At 42.3% G+C, this 24,259-nt stretch overlaps 1 protein-coding gene across 1 annotated transcript in view; it reads right to left on the bottom strand.

Annotated features, from left to right (window-relative positions):
- bmp6 (bone morphogenetic protein 6) overlaps positions 1–24,069 on the bottom strand; it is a 42,586-nt gene extending 18,517 nt beyond the window's left edge. The window contains exon 1 of the mRNA XM_070852597.1: positions 23,174–24,069. Coding sequence (XP_070708698.1) covers positions 23,174–23,582 — 409 coding nt within the window. The 5' untranslated portion in view covers positions 23,583–24,069. The remainder of the gene's footprint in view (positions 1–23,173) is intronic.
- Between the last annotated feature and the right edge of the window lie 190 nt (positions 24,070–24,259).

Here is a 24,259-nt window from a genome sequence, read left to right as displayed (position 1 = left end):
CAATAGTTTGATATTTTCCAAAAGTATTACTTTAAAAATAAGAGCTAATGTAAAGATACTTCCTCACTTGATAAATGACAGCAGGCCGACCACTAGAAACATCATGGCGTCTTCCTCCTTCCTACATTAACCCAGCACATGGCTTCATAATCAAAGTGTACCCATCAGCTTCAGGCATATCTAAAACAGTACTTACATGTATCTGAGGTACTTGAAAACAAACAAGTGTGGGTCTATGAAGGCAATATTTGTACTGTATTTGAACAGATATTTTGTCTATTTTGAAGAATCATTTGGGTAATTTCCCAACCCAAAGTTTAGGTAAGAAGGTTTAGGTTTGTATCTGAGCCAAGCTTGTTAAAACTTTCTGGTAATTTTATGATGTGGGGACCCACCCAAAATGGACCAATGACACATTTTGTTCCCCAAGTCACAGCCGAAGAGAAAATTGTGTTGATGTGAGAACACTGGAACCAATCAGACTCTCCCAAAAGTGCCAGCCCCACCTCGTACCCACACCCAGGAAGGTCAAAGCTCCCCTCATCCCCAGACATTTCCAACTTACATACATACTGAACTCGAGAAACAAACTGAGTAGAAAAGGCAGGAAAGGCAGGGAAGGGAAGGGAAGGCGTGTCTTTCTAGCTTTGTTGCATTTCTGAGGAAAATCAGTGCAGTCCAATCCTGAAGCATATTGCTGTGACTTGGTCAAAACAAATTACAATAATTGAAGCCTCTTGGTTTGCGTCTGAGCCAGTTCTGCCTCTCTGTACTTCAAACACTTTCCACTGAAGCAAAGGAAACCACCTATGCAGAATGAGATGTTATTCGCATCAGCGTCACTCTGACTTCTATCAGATGTGACAGTGACCATTTCATCATCATCATGCTCCGTCAGCTGCCCACACAAACACACATACACACACACGCACGCACGCACACAGATGTCACAGTAACTGTGAGTGATAATGGGTCTGGTCTTGTGTTGAAGGGTAGATAGATCAGCTAAGCTCGTGCGTCTGTGTGTGGAGGACTTCGGCAGAGGTCATGGCTCTCTAAATGACTTTACAACACTCCCTTCAAAAGCCCTGGGCTTAAAGGCCAAAAGCTTGAAATTTTATATTCCCTATTTAAGAATCAACTGACTCTTTGGCAAGAAAGGTTTTTGATAAACTGTCTGTAGGTGGTGAGGAGGTCAGGGAGAGTTTCACATGTATAAAATATTTATCACATCTGCTGCAATGCACTGTGTGTACTAAATATCAGGCACCTGACTGTACTGGAAAGCTGAACTTCTTTGAGACAGTACTGGCAATTCAAGCATCATACCAAACAAACGTAAATCTTAATACGATTTTTCATTGCGTGGGTTTATTGGAAAGGGTTTAGAAAACATGTTACTCTGATTTTGGGAGCGTTCGTGCAATATGCCAAGATGGTTGGCATTAGCTGTTTTACATATTTGTGGTGGTTTGTTAACAAATTAAACTAGATATAGACAAACATTACCAAGCGGAAAAGGCACTACTAGTTGCATCATGGGAAATGTAGGATAAAGTGTTTTTGGATCTTGACACATAACAGTTGCAAAAAAAGTCAGTATATTTGTTGATTCAAAGTTTTTTAAATGTTTTCTATCACTCACACGTCCTCTCACTATACGGAGGAACAAGTGCTAAACTGCTCGAGTGCCACTTTACTATTGGGTTTTATTCAGAAGTTACAGCCAGGAACAGCTGCTTTGCAGGCCTGGGTTTTTTGGTAACCTCTTTGTCAACTGGCATGACCAGACTGCTCATCATTACTGTTTGTATGATATGACGTGAGTGCAGTCTTAGTATTCTTCTCTGACTTCTTAAACTTTGTGTAGCCAACTCAGGGCCACTTATCCAGTACAACCATGGTCTTCCAGTAAGCAGCTCCAGCGAAGCAGCAAGGGTGTTACCAGCCTGATCCTAGAATTCAACCAGAAATATACTTTGTATTTTCTGGAAAAATTTAACAAAAATTAACAACAATCATGAAAGAGAAGTGAAGGAGACACTGGCCCAGGAAAAAACCGTTTCAGTGAGGTGAAACATGTATCCACTCATTTCATTAGCTATAATGAAATTCACAGGACACATTTCTTTTCATAGTTATTTTCCTCACGTCTGAACTAAACCTCCAGGCACTCCTGAGCTCACTCAACAACTCACCAGCATACTCAAATTCAAATCAGCCTTAAATTTTTTATCTCAGAGAGGGGAGTTGTTTTGAACAGCATCCAGGTGAAGACAAACAATTAAAATGATGAAATATGAAGACAGCCACAGTCTCACATCTCACATTATCGTACGCTTTATCGCTGCAGTCCTCTGCATTAGCGGCCTGGGAGCCACAGCGTTAGTGGCTAAATAGCATTCCAGCTGCTTCTCCACCTTCTCAGCTTGAAATTCAATTGAAATCCACCGAGGTTTCGTGTCTGAAATCAAAGGGAAGTCTTCACACGCCGCGTACAGAGAGCGTAACCTCTGTGCTAATCTACCATGACGTGAGCTTTGAGACAGGAACACACAGAAGGGAAAAGGGATTTAGATTTGGATGATTCAGAGAGGAATTCACTCAGAGTGATTCTAAAGATGGGAAAAGAGTGATTATATTAGTGACTTGGTGCAAACAGTGCTCGATGGAAACCGCAGGAAAAGAGCGTTTATGTGTCATGTGTCTGAGTACTAATCTGTGTAGGTGTATTTTATGGCTTTATTTTACTACCACACTCCCATCATTGGTCCCCCAGTTCATGAGAAAACACTCACAAACATGAAAAATGGCTGACTTTATGTTCATTTAACCAGTCAACTATTTTCTCTTTCATTCTTACACACTTGAACGCACAGGGGCAGCCAGGTTTAACCACAAAACCTGACAACAGCTGGGAATTACTCTGATGATTCACCTAAACACTTTGGGTGATTTAATCTGCTACCAGATACGGAAAGAAACAAGAGACAGGAAGAGAAAGAAAAGTAAGAGAGTAAGGAGAGGAGAGTTAAGGGCATGTTGACTGTTTAAATGGTGATATAGGTAGAGAAAGTCTCTTGGAACTCTTGGAAGTTTTGAGGGAAAAAGATGGAAAGACGACGAGAAACTGAATGGAAACAGCAATACAGCAAAAGAGACATAATTTATATGTCAATAAAAAAACTTTATGTCCGTTAAAATAACACAGGAGGGGAAAATGACTGTGGGAGAATTGGATAAAATGACAAGACCAGACGAAAAAAGGACAAAGTCAGTTGTCACAGAGGGGAAGATAGAGAGACCAAAGGGACGAAAATGGAGGGAGAGAGGAAAGAGGAGAGTCTGGGATGCAATGAGAGGAGGGGAGACGGAGACAGCCGGTGACAGAAAGAGAGTGAGACGGACGGTTTGCAGGTTCGCTTGGACGCTTTGATAGGAGCTGTTCTCTCATTTCCACCTGCGCAACATCTGGCGCTGCTGTCGTCTTCCTGCTGCTGTAGGTAGTATGGCAACCTCCGCCCTCAGACATACACACACACACATACACACACAGGGAAACTTTTGCTATCACTCGTATTCATATGGTCCTTATGTTCCCAGTCTGCACATGCTAAGTGGTTATCAACACACTATATGTCAGTATTTGGCAGAAAAATCTAAAAGTGGCTAATCGTCCAAGTCAGTGATCATTTTCTCATATGACAAGAGAATATTCTTCAACAATATAGAATTTTACTGTAATATAAAAATTACAATCAACAGTCAATGAATCTGCATTGGTGTCCAGCAGACTACATTATTCGAGCTGAAATCACAGACAGGGACTTCAGGGCGACAGGTTGGCTTTTTATAAACTGCATGCGCCTTTAAGAAGAAAAGGAAGGAAAAAGGGAAAAGGTGCTGAAAGAAAGACAAGTGAGTGAAACTCTGAGCCAGAAGGCTGTCTGTGCAGGGGGAGGCTGGCGGATGAGCGGACAAAAAGGCAAACACAACAGAAGGAGAGACAAAAAATGAATCTGACAGTGATTGAGGTCAACAACCTCTAGAGGAAAAATAGAACAACTATCAGTGACATATTGACATGCATTGAAAGTTTGTGAGGATTCAATCACCTATTTGGCTGATATGATTAAAAAGTACCAGAATAAGAAAAGAGCAAAGTGTGAGATGGAATCCATAAGTAGAAAAATGAAGATGCACAAATATAAAAGATAAACAGGAAATAAACTAAAGAAATGGTTTAGAGGAGAGAATAGCAGTGTTCTTCGAAAAAAGCAAGGCTGTGCAGGAAAGGCCCTGAGGTGGTTGATAGGCTGACTTGTCTGTGGTCAGTGGTCGGTGCTTTTGCTCACACTCCTCACGCCGCCCAGCCAATCCCTCGGAGGGACAGCTGGCGAACAGCCGCCTGCATTGGATCCCTCCTGCTTTCTCTCCCACAGCCACAGAGCAAAACAACCAGCGACCACTTTCCCTCGCCAAAAAACTTTTTCGCCCCTCATCAACACTCGGGTTTGGTAAAAGTAATTTAAAAGGAACCTCATGGATGGTTCTCTCAAAGGTAATTATGTTGTCAAATATCCATCCATTTTAAAGAGGGGATTACTGAAAGCTTTTAGCCTCAAAGGTAGATGAGTAATAGCATTTCTTTTTTGGCGTAAAGGTGTGTGCAAGTAACCAACAGAATAGGCATGTGGCACAGTCACAAAGTGCAAATCAAAAGTGCTTCTTTCAAATGTATTTTAATACTAAACTATTTTTCTGTTGTAGACTTTCCTGTAGTATGTTTGCTGGAATGTACATTAGAGAGAAAAGCGCACCTGAGGCCCAGTTAATAGTCTTCAGGGAGTCCTTATTAGATCTGTCAGTGAGGCTTTACTAAGTACCAGTTTGATTACAGATTTAGTTCATACTGCCACTGTTGCTTCATATAGGTTTTTTCTTCCTCCCACAGTTACAGCCATGTAAAGCACACAAATGCAAATCCCTCCAACCTCAAACAGTGGCATGCTGAGCCAGTTTGCTGAACGGCAGCCACAGCACTGACTTTTACATGACAGCAGCACATTAATTTCCCCTTTATTTCTCAAGATTCACCTGAGTCAGCTGCTTTCAAGACATGATTAGTTAACCTGACAGAGTGACTGGATTGAAACCAACAGGAAACAACAAAACTGGTGAGGTATGCACATCTTGTTTTGTTTTTGTGGTCTAACTGTTACCAGTTGAACCTGTGACGTGCTACAACGTAGCAGCAATGGTAGCAAAAGTAGAGAAGAGTCATAAAGTAAGCGAACTGACTCAGTAATGACACTTTATTATTTTATTATTATTATTATTTATTTAAAGCTTCATAGCTTGAACAAACATTAGCCACTGTAAGCTACTGGTCATACCAGACCAAGTAAACCTGTAGCTGTAAAAACTGAACTGAAGGATGCATTTTCATTTGTGAGAGCAACCTGGTAATTCCTCTCATATCGCTTTAAACAGACATCGAAAAAGTAGCAGCACTGAGTTCATAACAAGTGAATGGGCAATCAGATCAGATTAGCGCTGCTTAAAAAAATCTGCCTATGCATCCTCAACTCTTCTTCTTATTAGAAAAGAGAAAGACTGTGATTGTGTAACGGGAAGTGATGGCCGCCAAAACCTCCACACCTCTTTTTATCCACGGGAACACACTATGTCACGCACTGATGCTGAACATTAGCACTGGACGTACATAAGAAGGTGCAGAATCGCATCCAACTCATCAATCTTTTCTCCTCCCAATTCTGCCCCATAATGCACCACACAACCCAGGGTATACACTGCCCAACAGGAAAGAGTGGATCTTGACCTTTAGTTTGTGAGGCACAGTCTAAATATGATTTAAAAGTCTTCTTCGTGCTCTGGCTTACTGCCCTTGCAGCAGGTAATGTTTGGTTTAAGGTTTTCCACTCAGGGTCTCCTGGAAGAAATGGGGCGATTGCTGCCGGAACCACTGACCTTGTTGAACTAATATGGGAACAAGAAGCCGGTGTAGCCCTAAAACAAGCGGAGCCTTTCTCTGCAGTACAGTGAAGACTCCAGTATCTTTTCAATAACCAACGTGGGAGTTTTATACGCAGAGCATGCCAAAACTGGATCCCGAAGACCCTCGTAAAAATCTCTACTTTCTAATTAAATCTATAATTTACTATTTCCTCTGACTCATAACACATCACACTGACGGAGAGGATATGAGAGAGGAACACAAATAAAAGTGAACGAGGGAAGGGGAAGAATAAAAAAGAAGATATTTTCACAAACACCCTTCAATTGAAATTTTGCACATCAAGAACCTGTCAACATTGTTAAAGGATTTGCGGATGGCTAAACCAATAAAAATGTTCGGGATGTCCAAGGCATGACAAGAATCCATCTGTGTTTATGTAATTACAGCCCATAATCTGTCTGGTTTTTCTCTCTGACTGGACGGTTTCTGAAGATAGGTCAGATATATCAGTGTCTTCCACTCATTGTTAATTCCTCCACAGTCCCATGTAATTAAAAGGTTTGGCCCGTCAGATCGACTTTCACAGGAAACTTGTGCAGTTGATACAATCACAAATCTTCACCAATCGCCACTATTACATTCAAAAAGAGAAACATCTCATGGGGGGGAACTTTTATGCTGTAAACACAAGTCTTATGCCTCAAACTCTTTCACCTTTGGCATCCATGCAATGCAGACAAACACAGGGACAGCTGTTGGTTTTTGCTAAGCAGGTGAATACTAGCAGCTTACAGTGCACACACTCAGACAAACTCGGCAGTGGTGTGAGCTGCCTAAAGTGTTGCCACTATGCTTGGCTGCCACCAGGAGCTGTTTCCTCCTTCTGCTGAGTGTCTTTGTAGTCAGGCAGCTGGCAGGGCCGCTCCTGGGGCTGGGGTATGGATGAAGGGGTTGGGGCTCTCCTGGGAGTCATCATTAACTTTGAGCAAGGGTGTGTGAGTGTGTGTATGTGCCTGTCTGTCTTTGGAGACTCATCCTGTGCTCTGATCTTCTCCCCTAACCCAGCATCAAAGCCGACACACTGAGCGCCACAGGACCAGCCAAGGGCCACTGGCAAGAGCGAGAGTTTATGTCCGATTGCATGCTGGCACACAAACATTTCATTAAAAGGGCTTACACACATGCATACAGTGTAGTTATACACATGCGGGCACTGACGTATGAACAGGTACCAAAGCGAGGAATTAAAATACGCACTTGCATTATAGGATTTCACATACGTGAGAAAAAGAGGGTTGAGGGGCTTACACTAACATTCCCACACACACTTGGTGATCCACACGCAGTCCCAGAGGTCAGTGGTGTGAGAATTCAAGGCCAGACAGGAGCATCAGTCCATAGCAAGGATATGAGGCAGTGAGATCAGCCCTTTTGCAGACTGTCAAGCCCCATTAGCAAACACAGAACAGCAGCCGACAGCTTCACTCTCAGTGTCCAACAGAAATCAGTGCACTGATTTCATACACATTCCTAATTACTGTTATATGCTCCTGTAAGACAGCTGAAAAACGCCAAAGAAATGTGTTGTGCTCAGCAGGATGGGTATTTTGTAAACTTAGGTATGTTTCACCTTTAAGCAACAAGTTCAACCAAGAGTGAGATCAAGACAGCTTTTATGTTTACTGCTCGAAACAGCGTGTGTGGTGTATTTCCTGGGAAAATTCCTCTGGTGCACAGGAAGTGAAGCGTTTTATGTTTTAAACTGGTTTGTTTGGAATAAACAAAGAGAACCTGGCACAGTAGTTAGCATGAGGTGATGATTATGTTGTTGCTGTAGAAGACAATCAGGGGGATCTCTGGGAAATGCAGTGCAGAAACATAACGGCAAGACAGTTTACAGACAGATTAACCTGTCTGTTCATGTGTTGTTGGAAATATAAGTTGCTGGCTTGTTCAACAGACTGTTAAGATCCTGGGAAAAGTGCCCCAAATCATTGTTTATTTAACTGTATTACAATTAAAGCAGACAAACACTAATTTGTGCCATTTTCAATGTTGAGAAAACTATTACCTCATTCTTACCAAGCATAGAAACTTTCAGATGGAGGACAGCTGTGATTAGGGTGCTGTTCTAGACAGTGCAGCATTACATATTTTACTATTTGGACGACAAGATTACTGCAAATAGCTTTCTGTCACTTACTATCTACTTTATCTTTTACAGAAAATAAAGAAATATAGAGCCTATAGCACTGATGAAAAAATACAACATTAGGAAAAATATACACATTATGTCAGTGATTTACTAAAACAAATCACATACAAAAAACTGACTTGAAAATATTAATATAATTTTGGTGCATCACTAAATGCCTATTTAGAATCAATTACCACATTTACCGTTATTGTAAAAGGACCGAGAAATGTATACACGATCCTGAAATTCATCATCTTACAACTATTAACACTGTTTGTAATTATGATTTGACATCCAGAACACAGGAGGTTTCAGAACTAGGCAGGCGTAACACTAAAATTAAAAATGTATTTTTCATTTGCACTGTCAAGAGTACAAGCAGGCAGCTACACTCAGACTGTAAAACATTTATCTGAGTGCAAAGAGGACAAGCTAATACAGCACTCCCTGGGAGTCTGACAATTCAAATTGCATTTTCTCCCCTTTGACACACACACACACACACACACACACACACACGCACATCGGTGGCCTCGATATCCAGCCTGCTCTTCTTCCAATACCTCCCACAGGTTACAGTACATAATGACCTCACTGGACAGGCATCCTCAGGAACAAAGGCCCCATTTGAACCATATAATCTTATTTTTCTACAGCCATCGTCCTCCTTATAATCCTTGAAAAACCATTTGGATTTGTCTAAAAACCCATCCATAACCATGACACATAATGTCAGGCATACTGTTACGGGACACACAGAAGCACGTACACGTCCACAGAGGAGGAGTTTGATTTTTGTTCCCACCAACCCAAACTCTATCACCACTGTGCTGCATTCCATACAAGATGATAAAATGAAGTCTGAACACACATCTATCTTTTCTAGTTTTGAGACTTTTAGCTCGCGCACAATGTGTGTGGGTTTGTGTGTGTGCCTAACCCTGAGGGTAGGCGGATAATTTGCTGTAATTGCTCCTGCTGGGGCTTTGCTAACAGATAGATATCCGAGGTATGACTGTTGGACGGTGTAGTATCAGTATTTTCCATCGATGGCCTGACAGCTGAGTGGTAGCAGTCATCAGCTTTCTGTTGAGTCTTCAGCTGGCCTCCAGTTAGCTGGATATGTCATACCTGTGTGTCAATAGGAGATTTTATTCCATCTCTTCAAGCGCTATTACAAAGGATTAAGATGGGGACCCACTAACTCGACTGCAGGGGAGCATTTTAACAGAGAGTATGTGAATGTTTGTGTTTTTCTGTACTTGTTCTGCCCCATTATCCAGGTATGGTTCTGTAACATAATGTAAAGTTAATGTGACATAAGGTAAGGCTAGGTAAGGTAATATAAAGTAAGGTAATGTAGCACAGGACTGCCAACTTTTCAGATCAGTTTGGGGTGAGATTCAGCATCATCGGTGAGGTCAGTGCATTTTACGAGCAGGTCTACCCAGGACCCACAGGATCTTCCCCCACAAAAATGTTAATTTCAGAGACTGTTTTCTCATACCCTTGTGAATTTATGGAGTAATTCTGATGCAGAGATGTAGAGTCTTGAAGATACTTTTGTCAAACACTATCCGTAATGACATAAACCATTAACAAAGGCAATTAAATGTAACCCTAACCCTAAAGGCAGCAGACCTGATAAGCATCTAAGGGAGAGGAGAGTGTTTGAGTCGGCTTTAAAACATGAAATGGTCTACTGCAGGTTATCAAAGCATTTAGGAGAATTAGGGAGCACCACAACAAGCACGGCAGAACTAAACCACAAAGAAAAAACACAATCATATTGACTTTTCTAAGAATTCCAGTTGGTAAAAAACTATGGAAATACAAAACCACCAATGGCAAACCCTAATGATTTTGTTGGGTGTGAAATTGAGGTTATGGAGTCTCAGGTCATGAGTATTTCATAGTTTTTCAACTAATTTCACCCAGGTTGTAAGGGGAATGTCATTTGGGCTTAGTGTTTTAAATACTAAAATTAGAATTAGAACTGGGGTATGAGTTGAGGTTTGGCATTAAGGTTCAGGGACCCAGTGCACAAATGCAATTTTGTAAATTTGTTGAGACCTTACAGGATTAACAAGACATGCGATTAACAAGAAGTGAGTGTAAGGGAGGAGCCTTATGAGTACATGTCGACATGCAAACTTTACACTCAAGTCTATAATCAATCTTTGTACAGCATTGTACAGTGTCTGTTTGAACGCTTACAGGCCTAAATGGCCACATAGAAAATCTCATTGACATTAATGGCCAGTTGCGATTTCCCCAAATGTCCCTGTAAAAACAAGTGTTCGCTTCATTGGACATCAATTCGAGCCAATTGGCTGTCAACAAAAGATGGTGCAACATCTTTTTTATATTTATAAGGAAATTCCATTGAATCAGGAAAGAAATGAGCTGAAAAATAAACAACACAGAAAATCTTTTTTTCCACTTTATGGGATCTTAATAAAAATGTAATTCTACAGTAGAGCAGCTGTCACAACAGCCTCTGGTCAGACTAATGGTGGCCTACACTTCGCTTCAACTTAGATCTGCGGTCTTCACACAAGACTTGGTCTTGTGGACGGAAAGGCCAGATGACTTCTCAATGCTCAGTGGTGGAAAGAGTACTATACTAATCGGCACAAATCCAAGTTCAGCAAAAAGCCAAACAGTTACTGTGTGAGAAGGTAATGTAATTAGTTATTTCTACTCTTTATAATCTTTCAGCGATGGACAAAAATACAGATTCGGTCCTGCCATTTTGGTCACAGTAAAATTGGTGTACTCTAATTACAATAGTAATACAACTCAATGGAATCATGATGTTTGTTGGGTTGTTTGGATAAAAGAAAAAGATTTCTGCTTGAGTTTGGTGCGTGAGTCCATTTTGTCCTTTCTCCAACATCTTGTTCTCTTTGGGGGCTGATTTGGCAGAAATCCTACTCGCTGTTTCATTTAGACACGAACAAGAAAATAAACGCAACCAAACACTGCAGTAATAAACAAAACCAGTGACACCAAACACTTTGCTGCCTAACGTATGTGACTAACAACAACAATCCTAAACCAGAATCATTAATCTTGAAATGCAGAGCACACTAAAAGATGCATTGTTTAGAGTAGATCAGATTGTCAGGATTTGCTGTCCTTTTGGTTGTCATAGGATACAGCTGAAAAACATTTGCGTGGCCAGCGGAGGAGGGTTTGTCTGGGTCTACGATTCTCTGCTATAAAACACAAGTTACTGCAAATCTCTCAGTGATATTCGAAAATAAAGGGATTTTTTGACTGTTGCTGGGTCACAAAATGAAATCCCCAAATGAAGGACAACAGGTGGACCCATAATAGTTTTCTAAGATGCCATTAAGTCAGTATTTATTGGGGAAATCAGTGACCGTGGCATACAGGGGGTCTGATCATTTGAAAAAAGAAACCTCTGATCTTTTTCCTGCAAGGTTCTCCGTCCTTGATGTTCGGCTCCATTTCCTCTGCAATTTATAAGACAGACGATGGCTACTTACTACTTTCCTCTTGGGTCGTGACCACGGACCTTCTCAGAAACGGCTCCCTCGGCTGCTTTAGAGATTCGCCACCATTCAGCGCCAAGTGAATATTCCGTAAACAGAAATGTACTCCCATGGTTTTTGACGAGAGTCCATTTTGAGCAAAACAAAACATTTCTGCGGTTTTAGGCCTCATTTTATTTATGCTGTGTCAATACAAGGATGATGGTTGTCTAGAATCCCCTTTTATTTGCCTGTCAGGCTTTGTGGTAAACCATCTGAATACTGATCACACAGGCATGTGTCTGTTTGTGGTAGCCTTAGTAGGTATACAATGTAGGCTGCTTATTCACTATTTGCAGGTATTATGGGTAGTTGTTTGCATCCCTGCCTATATGTATGTGTGTGCCATTATATGTCCGAGTTTGCTCATATTTCTGTGTGTGTTATGTGTCCATGTACCTCTATCAGCGTGCAGCAGCACAGGCAGTAAAAAGGCCTGCTATAGTGATCTGTGGTTAATGTCTGCTTTTGGGCAGCAGGTGTGCATGTGTGTGTGAGTGTACACGTGTGTGTGTCTGAGCTAGGCCGGTCTGGTCCCAGATTTAGAGGAGGAAGCCGGTGTCAGGGCCAGGAGATGGATCTCTCCTGAGGGATCCGATAAATAAGGAAAAAATATCTTTGAAAAAGGGAAACGCAGCTGTTTCCAAAGGAGAAGTCAAAATATTGGTGGCTTTGCATTCCACAGCCACAAGGTAGAAGGCCAGCTCACTCTGTGATGCTGTGCGGTACTCCATTTTCCCTCCTTCTCACTATGAACACCTCCTTGTCTCTTCCATCTCTGCCTCTCTGCACATCTTTTCTTCCCTCTCTACCAGTATATCTCACTATCCTCACCTCACTGTCTGCCTGTCTTTCCCCTGCACTCTCTCTGTCATGAAGACAGTCAAGCCTCGGCGCGATTCCCTTTGGAAAGTCCGTGGTGACCACAATGCATTTCAGCGGCTTAGAGGCAAGAGCATATGATCCACTGATAAATCAGTCTAGGCCAGCTTCAATTTCCCCCCAGGGCTGACTTACATGTAAGACCTACTGCTTGTTTTACACACAGGCACAGCTCCAAAAACAGCGATGGTAACCAGATACCTGGATATTCAAAAAGCAGGTGGGCCTTGAGGAAAATCAGGAGAAAAATAATCAATGTTTCTAATAATACTTCTGTCCACGATGTCAACACAATATTGGTGAGATGAGAGTGCAGAGAACTTTGGCTTTCTTCATGTTATTTGAGTTTTCGCTGAAAGCCAGATATGCACATCCAAAGTACCTTTCGAAATTATGTGTGTTATTTCAGTATGGGGGGCCCCAAGTGGAAACTGTTCCCTAAACACTTTTCTCTGAATGTATAATGTCGTGCACTAAACACGAGGTCAGTGCAGGGTGTTTTAAAGCCTACTGTAAAAAATATTAGAATGGATGGGAGACGTTGCAGCAATAGTTAAGACCACATTCATGCACCGTGTGTTTGATTATGTTGATTGATTATGATTTCAATCTAGTTATAATTTTTACTTTTTATTTTGAGTGGTTATTGTAGATTCAATCCTATTTGGTGGTTCCTTTCAAAATCAGACTATATAGAACAGGTACTGATACTTCTGGTTCATTCCAACTTGATTCTGATCCAGATGATCAGACAAGTGGAAAATAAGCTAAAGGTTCAGCTAGATGTTCTAAAGTTCTAAAGTGAGTGCACTCAAAATATTGTGGATGATCCCTAATTTCAGTTTATCTTTTCATCCTCCGTAATGTCAGATATTGACTTGGTGAGGATAGAAATTATGCCCAAAAATGACATTCAACTTATCATGAAGCAACATTATCTTTTAACATCATACTTCTGACTGGCTAAAACAGAGACAACAATAATGTAAAGAATCTGAACCTAAATTAAATGAATAGTGTCCAAGAGACTGGCTGCTCTGAGGTGTGGAAAGTGTCCATAGAGGAGGAAGGACTGGGTAGAGTTTCCCCTGCACATCCTTAGTGATAAGATCCTCTTATCAAGAAAACCTCACAGCACTGAGAGTGGATACATTTTTCTTATGGGTGGCCTCCATAGGAGTGAAATCCCAAAAGTCTGGACATATTAGTGTCCTGTTGAACCCAATAAGATTCAACAATTACTATCTTTCTTCACCTTTTTTTCTCTTTCACTTGACTGTCCTTTTATCTTTCTTTTCTGTATTTACAATTTAATTATCTCTCAACATTCTCTCCTTGCACTTTCTGCTGTCACCCTATTTTTCCTTTCTCTGTTCTTCCACCACTTTTTGCAAAGAATGATGTACTGAATAATTCATTATGCTATGGTCCAAAATCATTGAATATTGTATGATTTAAAAATTCTATGTTTATTACTCGCTGATTAACACATTTCCATGCATCTGTATTCACATGCCTTGCATCTCTTCCTCATCTGTGCTCTTTTTCTCATCTCTCTCTTCCTCCCTGCCTCCCTCCATCCCTCCCGTCTCTGACTGTTTTCCTGTCAGTATCATGTTTGGAAAGTCAGCCCGCGGGTCAGCCTAGGGCTCGTAAATTTGTCAGCGGCAGCACGGTTGAAAGGGAGGCTTCTTGCCTAGGAGGGTCAGCAGCATCTGCGCTCACATGGGGCCTTTTTCTCACTGTGGACCAACGGTTGTTGTTTCAGGCACGTCCTCTTTAGAGAGACGACCAGCCTGGGAACCTGCAAGGGGCTGAGGGGCGCAGCTTTCTCTATGACATCAGTATTTGATGAAGACTTCTTGTGTAATGAGGAGGGAGTTCTTGTTGTCTAACAAGTACATTCAAATACACTCCAATTATCAGCACAGGCACACACAAGCCAAGCCACTTCTGTATTTGTTTACTTGTAAGGACTTTGACTACATTCATTCCCTAACCCTTGACCCTGACCTTTAAGGAAAACTCCACCCTGACACACTTACCGCTGGCAAACAGCTATAGTGCTACTGTGGATCTACCTTACATTTCTGGGTCCATTGTTTTATATAGAGGTGTATTGTTCTAATTTCTAAGAACTGGCCAAAGACAGGTGCAAAAAAAGGACCAGAATGCTGTGCAGCCAGCACAGGGTGTCAATTTGACACCCATTTAAAATTTAAAAATTTAAAAATTCTTTAAAAACACCCGCAGAAAATAATCTTGCTCTTTTTTTCCAACCAACATCCACAAATTGAACTCAATGCAACAGGTTTACATCTGTGCAGAAGGTTGTCACAAGCTTTACTTATAGGGAAGCCAGTTCCATCCACCACCCACCAAACAACCATTGACAAAATAAGTTCAACACAAGATACCTCCTGGAAGGCAAATTCTAACTTGATGATGTAGCTGGATGAAAAGCCACAGGATCAACAAAGTGATCAGAATTCATCCTGAGGGGAACATTAGTGTCTCTGCCAAATTTCTGAGCGACCAACATGCTGCTAGCATGGCTAGAAATAGAGAAAAAACGTTTTACTTACTGACAGTAAAATATCTTCAGGTTGCACTCATATAAACACAATGACATTTGTGTACACATAAATGTGTGTATGCAGCTCCCAGAACAAACACACTCACACCCTCCTTCCTCTGCTCCTTCAAGGTCACCAAAGGCTTTAAATCACTGTTCGTCTGTCCCACAGCTTCTCGCCCCTCAAGCATCCTCAGGGTGTGCCTTTTTTCTTTCCTTTCTTCCCTCCTTTTTCTCTCTTCCTCTGCTTTTTTTATTTACTAGAGATAAATCCATGCAGGTTTCCCAGTTGCTTCACAGAGGAATGTGACAGCAGGAATGTTTACCGTGACATTTACGCCATTCCTGTTGGCCGCGGTCATCTCCATTACCAGAACGAGCCTCTCTGGCAGAGCAAACGATGGGATCATTATGATAATGGATGGAGTTTACTGGGCACACAAGGACACACCGACTCGGAGTTCAGAGGTTCACAGGTTCACAACCTTTTTAACACTGGAGTGGATTAGAAATTCCAAAGACATACCAACCAGTGTATATTTGACTCCTGTACAGTGTAACATAACATCAAGTGTAGCATTTAAACGTCAACAAACAAATTCTAATCTGATGGAATTTAATTTAAGTAAATGCAAAAGCACAGTAGAATATTCCTCCTAAACCCTTAAAATAACAACATGGGGTCAAAAGTATGAACTAGAAGCAAGTACTTAGAAGCCAGAGAAACCATTGGTCGGAAAAGGAAGTATTAAGTGTTCCTGTTTGAGAGACTTAAGTACGGTAACGCAGTGGTTCCCAAACCTTTTTGAAGCAGGGAGCAAGGAAGCGAGATTTGTTATCATAGTACCCCCAGTTTCATTTTTTGTAACTTTTGTAAATAATTTTGCAGTGTATCTTCCGATAATTACACTATGTGCAAAATTATTTATGTATGTTGTGGTGAGATTCTTTGTGTCATTAGCCTACTTCAAAATAGATGGAGAATAGAAGTTTGTATTCATTAAAACCAAAATTTGTAGAATCTCCCACCTTTAACAGGATTTCCTCGAGCTTTGACAAACATTTCCATTGCTTGCTCTAACAGGTGCTATTTCTACTGTGAAACTTAAGCTTGAGCCAGACAGCGTTACTATAACAACCATGTGACTAATCTCTAAAATTCACAGCTATGCTTAATTCATATATTGTCTTTAAAAACGGACATTGAATGTCAGGTTCAAGCACATGAGTGTGGTGGTTCCCACCTGTTTCACATCACACAGCGTGCACGGATCCCACCTACAGCATCCACGCGCTCCTCTATCCTGTGGCATTTTGTTTTTACAGTGAAACCAAACCGCATCACGTCCAACTAAACTCAAAGACAGACGGCAGGTCTTTTAACGTTCAACAAAAGTGGGGGGGGGCTGTAGCAATCAAAACAAAGAGACGCATTTGTTTGCATCTTTGCTTTTCTGTTTCCTTCTCTCTCTTTCACATATACAAACTTCATATATACAAACACAGCCGCACACACACTAATTCCAGGTTAATGATCTCCTCTGCATGGTCTCCTCATAGACAGTGAAACACAAGACAAGGGCTGACAGCTTTACGGTGCTTTTAGCAGGAAAGAGCGATGTCAGAGTAAAAACATACATACACACACATTCTCTTTGTCTCTCATCGTTTTTAGCACACTCAAACTACACTACTGTCAAATGGCTTTCTAAGCACTACACCAAGAACTTTACTGACTTCAAAATATTCATAATATTTAAATGGTGCCTTTTCATTTTTTTCTTTCAGGGCTAAAAAAAAAATTTGGACTAGCAGACTCGCCAGTGAAACCTACATTATAACCAATAGGTTAATACAGAACCAATAGCCTAATATATCACGTGCTGTCTTTTTATACAAGCTCCTGAAGGAGGCCATGAACCTGTTTCTCATCAGCTGCTTCTTGTTGCACAGCATGTGTTCAAGACTGAGGTTCTTCTGTGCTGAAGTGTGAACGATGACATACGGCAATTTGGCAACGACAGAGAGAAAACGAGACAGGTAAAAGACGGACAGAGATGGTGAAAACAACAGATGCATGAGAGGAGGGTGAAGCATGACAGAACAAACAGAGCAAATTCCTCCAAGCCTGCACCCAGAAGTGATAAATGGGAGCAGCAAGCCCTAATCAGATGTTCCGCCAGGGTTATCGGCTCCGTTCAATAGATCGTTACCAGCCGCGAGCGCACCTCACTTCACCTCCTTATCTCGTCACACTCCTCCATGCCGTGCCACTATCACTCCGAGCTGGAATGTTCACTCAAGACATGAGACTGGATGGGAGCGAGGAAATGAAGACAGAGAGGAAAAAAAAAAAACAAGGCAAGAAGTGCAATCTCTACTTAGCCCAGATCTCAGCTGCCATCTCGTCAGGTCTGAGAGTTATGGCGTGAGAGGGAGAGATATCATCAGGGTGGGTGGGCGCGGAGGTGGAGGAGCGAGGTGTGTGTGTGTGTGTGTGTGTGTGTGTGTAGTAGGGTGTTAAGAGCAGGGTGTGTGACAGAGATGACTTCAAGTGTAAATGGAATGCTCTCTTATAAATGGTTATCTGCTGACCTTAGAGTCGACCAGTGTGTGTATACATCTCCATGTATGTATCCACCCACAGCAAAAGGCTGGCTGCGGCAGTTCCTCCACTTATTGAGGACAATACTGTCAGGAGACACACACACATTCATATGCTGTCACATACCGTGAGGTCTGCAAATCTCAGACGGACAAAAGAGTTGTCCGTAACACCTAGTCTTTTATGGCGGACATAAAACTGGACTGGAAAAGACATAATCCAGTTAACCGGAGATGTTTCCCCCATCAACCCTGTTTGTTTCTTGAGGCGGCTGTGTGTTTTGCCAGAGAGTTTGACAACCAATACAATCCAAACATGAGAAAAAGGAAGCACTTTAAAACACTGTAACTCAATAAGGAGAATTATTTGTATATCTTGGGCTGTTCTCGAACATCATGGCAAGTTCAAGTGAACTTGTAGCAGCAGTGAAATATCTGATACTGTAAACAGATGAAAACAAACAGAGGTTTGTAGTTTAATATAATTTTTCTCACCATTGCAGGAAGGTTTCAACTGCCAAGTTTATGTCTCAGAAAATATCCTTTATTCCGCTGTAGCATATCTTGAATTCCTCGCTTAACTTCTGGCTAATACTGTTTATGGTATGCTCAAAGTTGAGGTGAACTGACGGGTGGTCTTGTGTTCTGTTCTGGTCTCTGAGGCTTTGCAGGAAGTGTTTCAAGACGGTTTAGTGAAAATTTTCCAAAGCTCCCTTCTGCATCAAACAATTGACTCTTTGATTAAAGCCAACTAATTATTTGATCATGCTGGGGCTTTGGGACACGTTTCGCTGCAAAGGAAGTGGCTTACCTGGATTTAGGCACTGAAAAATGCAGCCAGGCATCATAAGACAAGGAAAACAGCCATTTAATAAGGGCAGTTGATTTCAGAATAAGCCCAGGGCTGTCTGGACCCAGCTAATCTCCTGAAAACCCACTTCTAAAAGCTTCTGGCGTGTTTGCCTTTAAAGTGTGGGAGGTAGGCTGGTAGAAAGCTTGGCTGTTGACTTAAGTAAGAGGTCTAGTGACAGCGCAGCTACAGCTTTGCAATGGGGTGTGCAGAGATGCAGAGGAGAAGAAGAAAAGGAGGGTAGCCATGATGACAGACGAGTGCACAAGAGCATAAAATTGTTTAATATTATTTAAACTACAGGAGGCATGTGTGATTTAACTTGGAACGGCTGGAACGACCTTAAATTGTGCCGCAATGACTTAAACCGCATTTAGAGGCAGCCACTTTGTTTCTTGGGTGAATTGGACAGCAATCTGATATTAATGAAAAACACAAAAGATGAGAGCAACCAAGAAGCATTTAAAACCAATTTGAAGTCTGATTGTTGGTCTGTGGGAATAGCTAATGACAGCGCCTGTCCCCTATGATGACATCACCACAAGCAAACCAAGCAAAGTATAGTATTTCTGATCCCTGATCAATCCAATCACTGAATGATGTGTATGGGTGAGAGAACGTGTGGGACGCTGTTAAGACAATCCTTTGTCTTGCTCATAGCCAAATCAGCCAAGTTATTGTCATAGTTTGTTGTACATAAAGTGTAAAACAGCATGTAGCCATTAACAGCTTCAGGTGCATTTAATCCATCCTCCGGATTGGAGAGGCACCAACCCTTATTTTAGCATGCAGCCAAAGAAGACCAAGACTAATGCAATCATACAAATGGAGACACATTAATGTGAACCAGAGTTCATTAACACTTATCTGGACATGGAGATACTTGGTAAATAGGGCGTTTGAGCAGGAAGCAGGAGGGCAGGATCAAGCTCACCTGTTCATCATAAAAGGATATTTGAAACTTTAGGAAAAGTAAAACCTAATACCATGGATGGATTTTCCTGGATTATTATGGGACCTTCCCTCTGGTAGAACCCAGTAGACAAACAGCAAAGGAGGGGAGAGCAAACAAGCATTGGGAGCTTTGGCTGCGCTCTGAGCCAAACCAAGCTCAGAGAGGCCTCTACACCTGTCTGTCTGTCTGGCAGGCACGGGAGAGCAACAGCAGAGCAAACTCATCACGGCTAAATGCAGATGACACAGGAACAACATTTGGAGTTCCTGTTCTGTGACCCGTGAAACCAAAGCCATTTCTGTGCATCCTTGACTCACCATAACCACGAGGTAACAGCTCAACCACAAAAGCCAAACCTGATATGAATAGCAAATTTCCCCCTGCTGGCTATTATAGCCCTCACGGTGGCTACGGATATTTGTTCAGCAATATGTCATCCCTCATTATTAGAGTGAGCACTGACCTCTTGTATTTGCTTTCCACTGGGATGCACCTTACCAGTACTGGTCAGTGTCTCCCCACTCACTCCACAATATACAGTGTTGCCTTGTGAGAGATTTATAGAAGGTCTGAGACCAGAGACCAGCATCTGAAAAGGGTAGGTCATCCTTTTTCCCCTAAATGCAACTCAGCTGGAGTTCTCCTAAAATATAAATGGGATCTAGTTGTACTTACAGCCTCATACAGAGTCCTCTCAGTGGGACTTTAAGATTTTCTGCACAAACACCACCTCTACTACTGCCTATAAATACATTTGTTTCTTTTTAAATGTAAGATTAAATGAGAATGAGAATGCAAGATTAAATGATAAGCGATTTGTTTTCTATTCTAAATGAAATGGTATAATAATTTGATTCCATTTTCAAAGTCAGTGTATCTGCATGTTTAAGCCGCAAAGAGAAAAGCTGTTATCTTCAGGTGTGCATGCATCAAACAAACGAAACAGGGACCCAATCATTCGTGATTCCATAGTGCTACTAGAGGTCTAAAACTCCACAGGCAAGCTTTGACAGGGACTACTGCCATTACCCGAGGACCCTGCTGTGTGTCAGGTCATGTTTGGAGCTGCAGCGTGTCACACAGCATGAGTCATTCAGCACACAGTGTCACTTCACTAGACCTCAGTGGAAAGCAGGACGTCCGCAAGGCAAACAGTGATGAACGTGCTATTCTAGGAATGAAGATGAAAAAGGAGCTGGAAAATATGCTTCTGGTCCCCCAATTTGAAGTTTTCCACCACTTGCTCTGCTTTTTTCAATGGGCCATTTTGAACAAGTGATGAAAGCTGAAGAGAATAGATGAGTGAACAAGAGGTCTACATCAATCATGGGGGGGGGGGGCATATGGTTCGCAGCGAGCGCACTCGAGACTGGATGTAACGCAGGGGCTCTTAAATCTATCCAAGACCCAAGACAATACCCTCAGAAAATGAGCTCTCTATCTGTGCTACCGCCGCAGCTGGCTGTGAAAGACATCAGTTCAGACCGAAGCTTAAATCACTGTCATTGTTTTATTTGCAATGGGTCAGTTTAAAGTCTGAGATTCTTACATCTACACCCAGGGAGGATTTGCTAATGTAAAAAGGTGAGCCCAGTTTTAAATCAGATCATCAGTGTAAACACAGCCGCATAATTTCATCTTTACTTTGATTTGGTTTCACAAACACAGATTACTCAAAGAGGGTGCCTCTCCGTGAATAAGTCTGCTTCAAGCTCTGTCCATTAATCCTGTCCCATATTTTTCAAATTGTTTCAGACAGATTGTTTGGCTTCTTCTCTTTTCTTCCTTTCATTTATCTTGATTCTAATTTGTAGCTTCACTTTGGCCACACATGATATCCAGATTTTTAGGTCAGTTTTGAAACAAGAGGGACCACCCAGAAGAGTTTCAGGCCTCTTTCTACTATAGCTTTCTAAGTCGCTCCACACAAACCGCTCCGAGCAAGCAAGAGACACATTAAAAACTAATCGGATGGCGATGACACACGGTAGTCGTGCAAGGCCTTATTTGCAAAGCAGATGGAAAGCCTTGGCCTGTCCAACATTAATTACAATCACATTCGAGGAGGAAGCTGTCCCTCCTCCAGGGCGGTTAGGACTCTGTGTACGGCTGGAGGAGATGGCAACCTAATCCCCCGGTCACCTAAGAAATCTGAGGGAATCGTCAAAAGATGCACAGGACGTGATTAATCAAAGTGGAGAGCCAGATGTGCAACAGCCCAGGAGTATAAACCCAAACTGACACAGCACAGCAATACCGAAACCACAGACACACAAACACCACGCCACCACCGTCACACACCCACACAGAAGCCAACAGAGGGGCTTCGATATTTAAGACCAAAACGACTGCCTCCTTCTGTCTGAATATCTGGTTCTCATCACTACATGTTGCAACACCAATACTCACAGGACCAAGGAGTAAAGAAACATTTGCTTTATCTAACCCCAATCCTAGAGCTCTTCTTCATGTGTGGTACTGAGCGACTATTAAACACTTTATTAAGGGGAGGTATGAAATATTTGAAGGACTTCCTGTTTCAAGAGAAGCTAAAGTCAGAGAAACGTGAGACTACATTCTTCAGCAGTGATACAGTCCTACTGTTCTCATGGTCGGATCATGACAATGCCCTTAGTTCCCAAGGAGAATGACAATCAATCTGGTTTTAAGCCTCCTTGTCCACCAGCGTCTAACTCTGGCAGCGCCTCTGTTTATCTTTAGGCGCTCTGTTTAGAGTCTCCCAGTAAACACTGGAGCTGCTAATGGAAGGAAGGCCTTTGGGCTTTTATGTTCCAAACTCGTTATGATTAAAGTGTCCCTCTTTATCATCACTGGAGCTAATTAAAGACAAATCTGCTTGGGTAACACAAACAATGCGACGCAATTTACGCACGGAAACCGCAACTCGCTGCGATGGAGGTCAAAGGCAGGAATAGGCCTTTATATACAAATACCAGCGGTGGTGGTTGATGGTTTGCTGAGGGTACTAGGTCTATTTTTCCCGCGAAGACATAAATCATGGAGCGGATTGCACAGCAAGGCTGACCACAGAATTTCGGTCCAATGAGCCGAGGGCGGCCAATCTACCCGGAGAGGACGTGTAACAATAAATTACTCCGAAACAATACAGACCTCATCAGTTTTCCTAAGCCACAGAGGAGATGAGGGAGTATTTGTCCTCTCTGTGGGTCACACAGCGAGTTCACGATCCAGTACTAAGCATGCGTAATGGTGTCTGCTATTAGTGGCTTGTGTTCAGTGAAAAGTGGAAAAATTAATAATTGGGTCAAATATCCAGGTGTCAGCATGCTTACAAATGTTGAGAAGAGAATGAGTAATGCTTTATTCTTTAATATGTCCATAAATGTACATCATTTTATCAGAAGATTCTTCCCAGCGACCCGCCACTTCAGGTGCCGAACACCTGTTCACCCTTTAGTCAATCTCCCAAAGTAAGATTTTCTATTTGATTCATCGTCCGAACCCTGGCAATGAAAAAAAACGTTTCACAGGAGCGCAATTACGCACAAAACATCACCGACAAAATAAAAACAATATCAAGAAACTTACCTAAATTAACGAAGCTCATCACCATATCTGCGTCATTTAGAAAGGCAGTTTCTTGATACGTGGCCAGGGGAGGACTCTGAGTCGTCCGCATGGACTGATATCGGTCCAGCACGCCTTCCACTTGGCTTTTCTCCTCGCTAGATATGGTGTTGTATAAGTCCAACATGAAAAGTGGAGCGGAGTTGTACTTTCCGTGTGACAGATGCGGTCTCGGTCTGTGCGGCAGCCCGAGGATGGACAGGATCTCCTTCTGCATCTCCCTCTTCTCGTGCGTCCGCAGCCGCCGATGGATGAAACCCGGGTGCACTTCGTTGTTTCCATCCAGAGAATAGTTACTCCCCGAGACCAGGAACATGCAGTAATAAGCGCTCCACCACAATCCTCCCAAGGCAAGCCAGCAGCTGGTCATGGTGTTGTCCCGCTGTGCTCTCCAGAGTCCCAAGTGTGTCTGGCTTGGAGCTTTAGTCGCCTATCCAAACGTAAGATGTGCGTAACGGTAACCAAAGTCCGCCCGAGCGCGCTGTATCTGTCGCAGCCGCTGATCAAATGCGAGAAAAGACTCGTGTGTCAAGCCATTTGAGATACTTCCTAAGGAGAAATGCGCAAAATAGTGCCGGTGCTGCTTTCATTTCTGATCCCCGTAGCGCGCTGTGCTGCTTCAGGATAAAGTGCACCATGTGAAACTTTATTCTGAGCGCTCCAGTAAGTCGGTCAAAAGGCACCGTCTGATACGAAGTTCACCAATAAAATAATGACAACTCTTCTAAAAGAAGCCATTTTACTCAAGCGGGATCGTTTGCTCTCCAAAATATGGGATTTTTCAACGTTGCGCACTTAGAAAAGCCACCCTCTCACAGCCGCAGTGGTCTCGGTGACGGTCACCTACTCCTACAGGCTGTGTGTGAGTCTAGCAGGAATCCGCAGGTTGCAGTCCATAATATGCGTGCGCGCGCGCGCGTGGACGTGTGAGTGTGAGTCTGTGTGTGTGTGTGTGTGTCCTGAAACCGCCCACTCCGTGCGCACTTATCCAGAGGTGGAGCTCTTCAGGCTACAAGGACAGCTCTAACATCATAATTCCATATTTTG

This window comes from Pempheris klunzingeri, chromosome 21, assembly GCF_042242105.1.
Source record: "Pempheris klunzingeri isolate RE-2024b chromosome 21, fPemKlu1.hap1, whole genome shotgun sequence".
Lineage (NCBI taxonomy): Eukaryota > Metazoa > Chordata > Actinopteri > Acropomatiformes > Pempheridae > Pempheris > Pempheris klunzingeri.
This window is presented reverse-complemented; position numbering and strand designations above follow the sequence as displayed.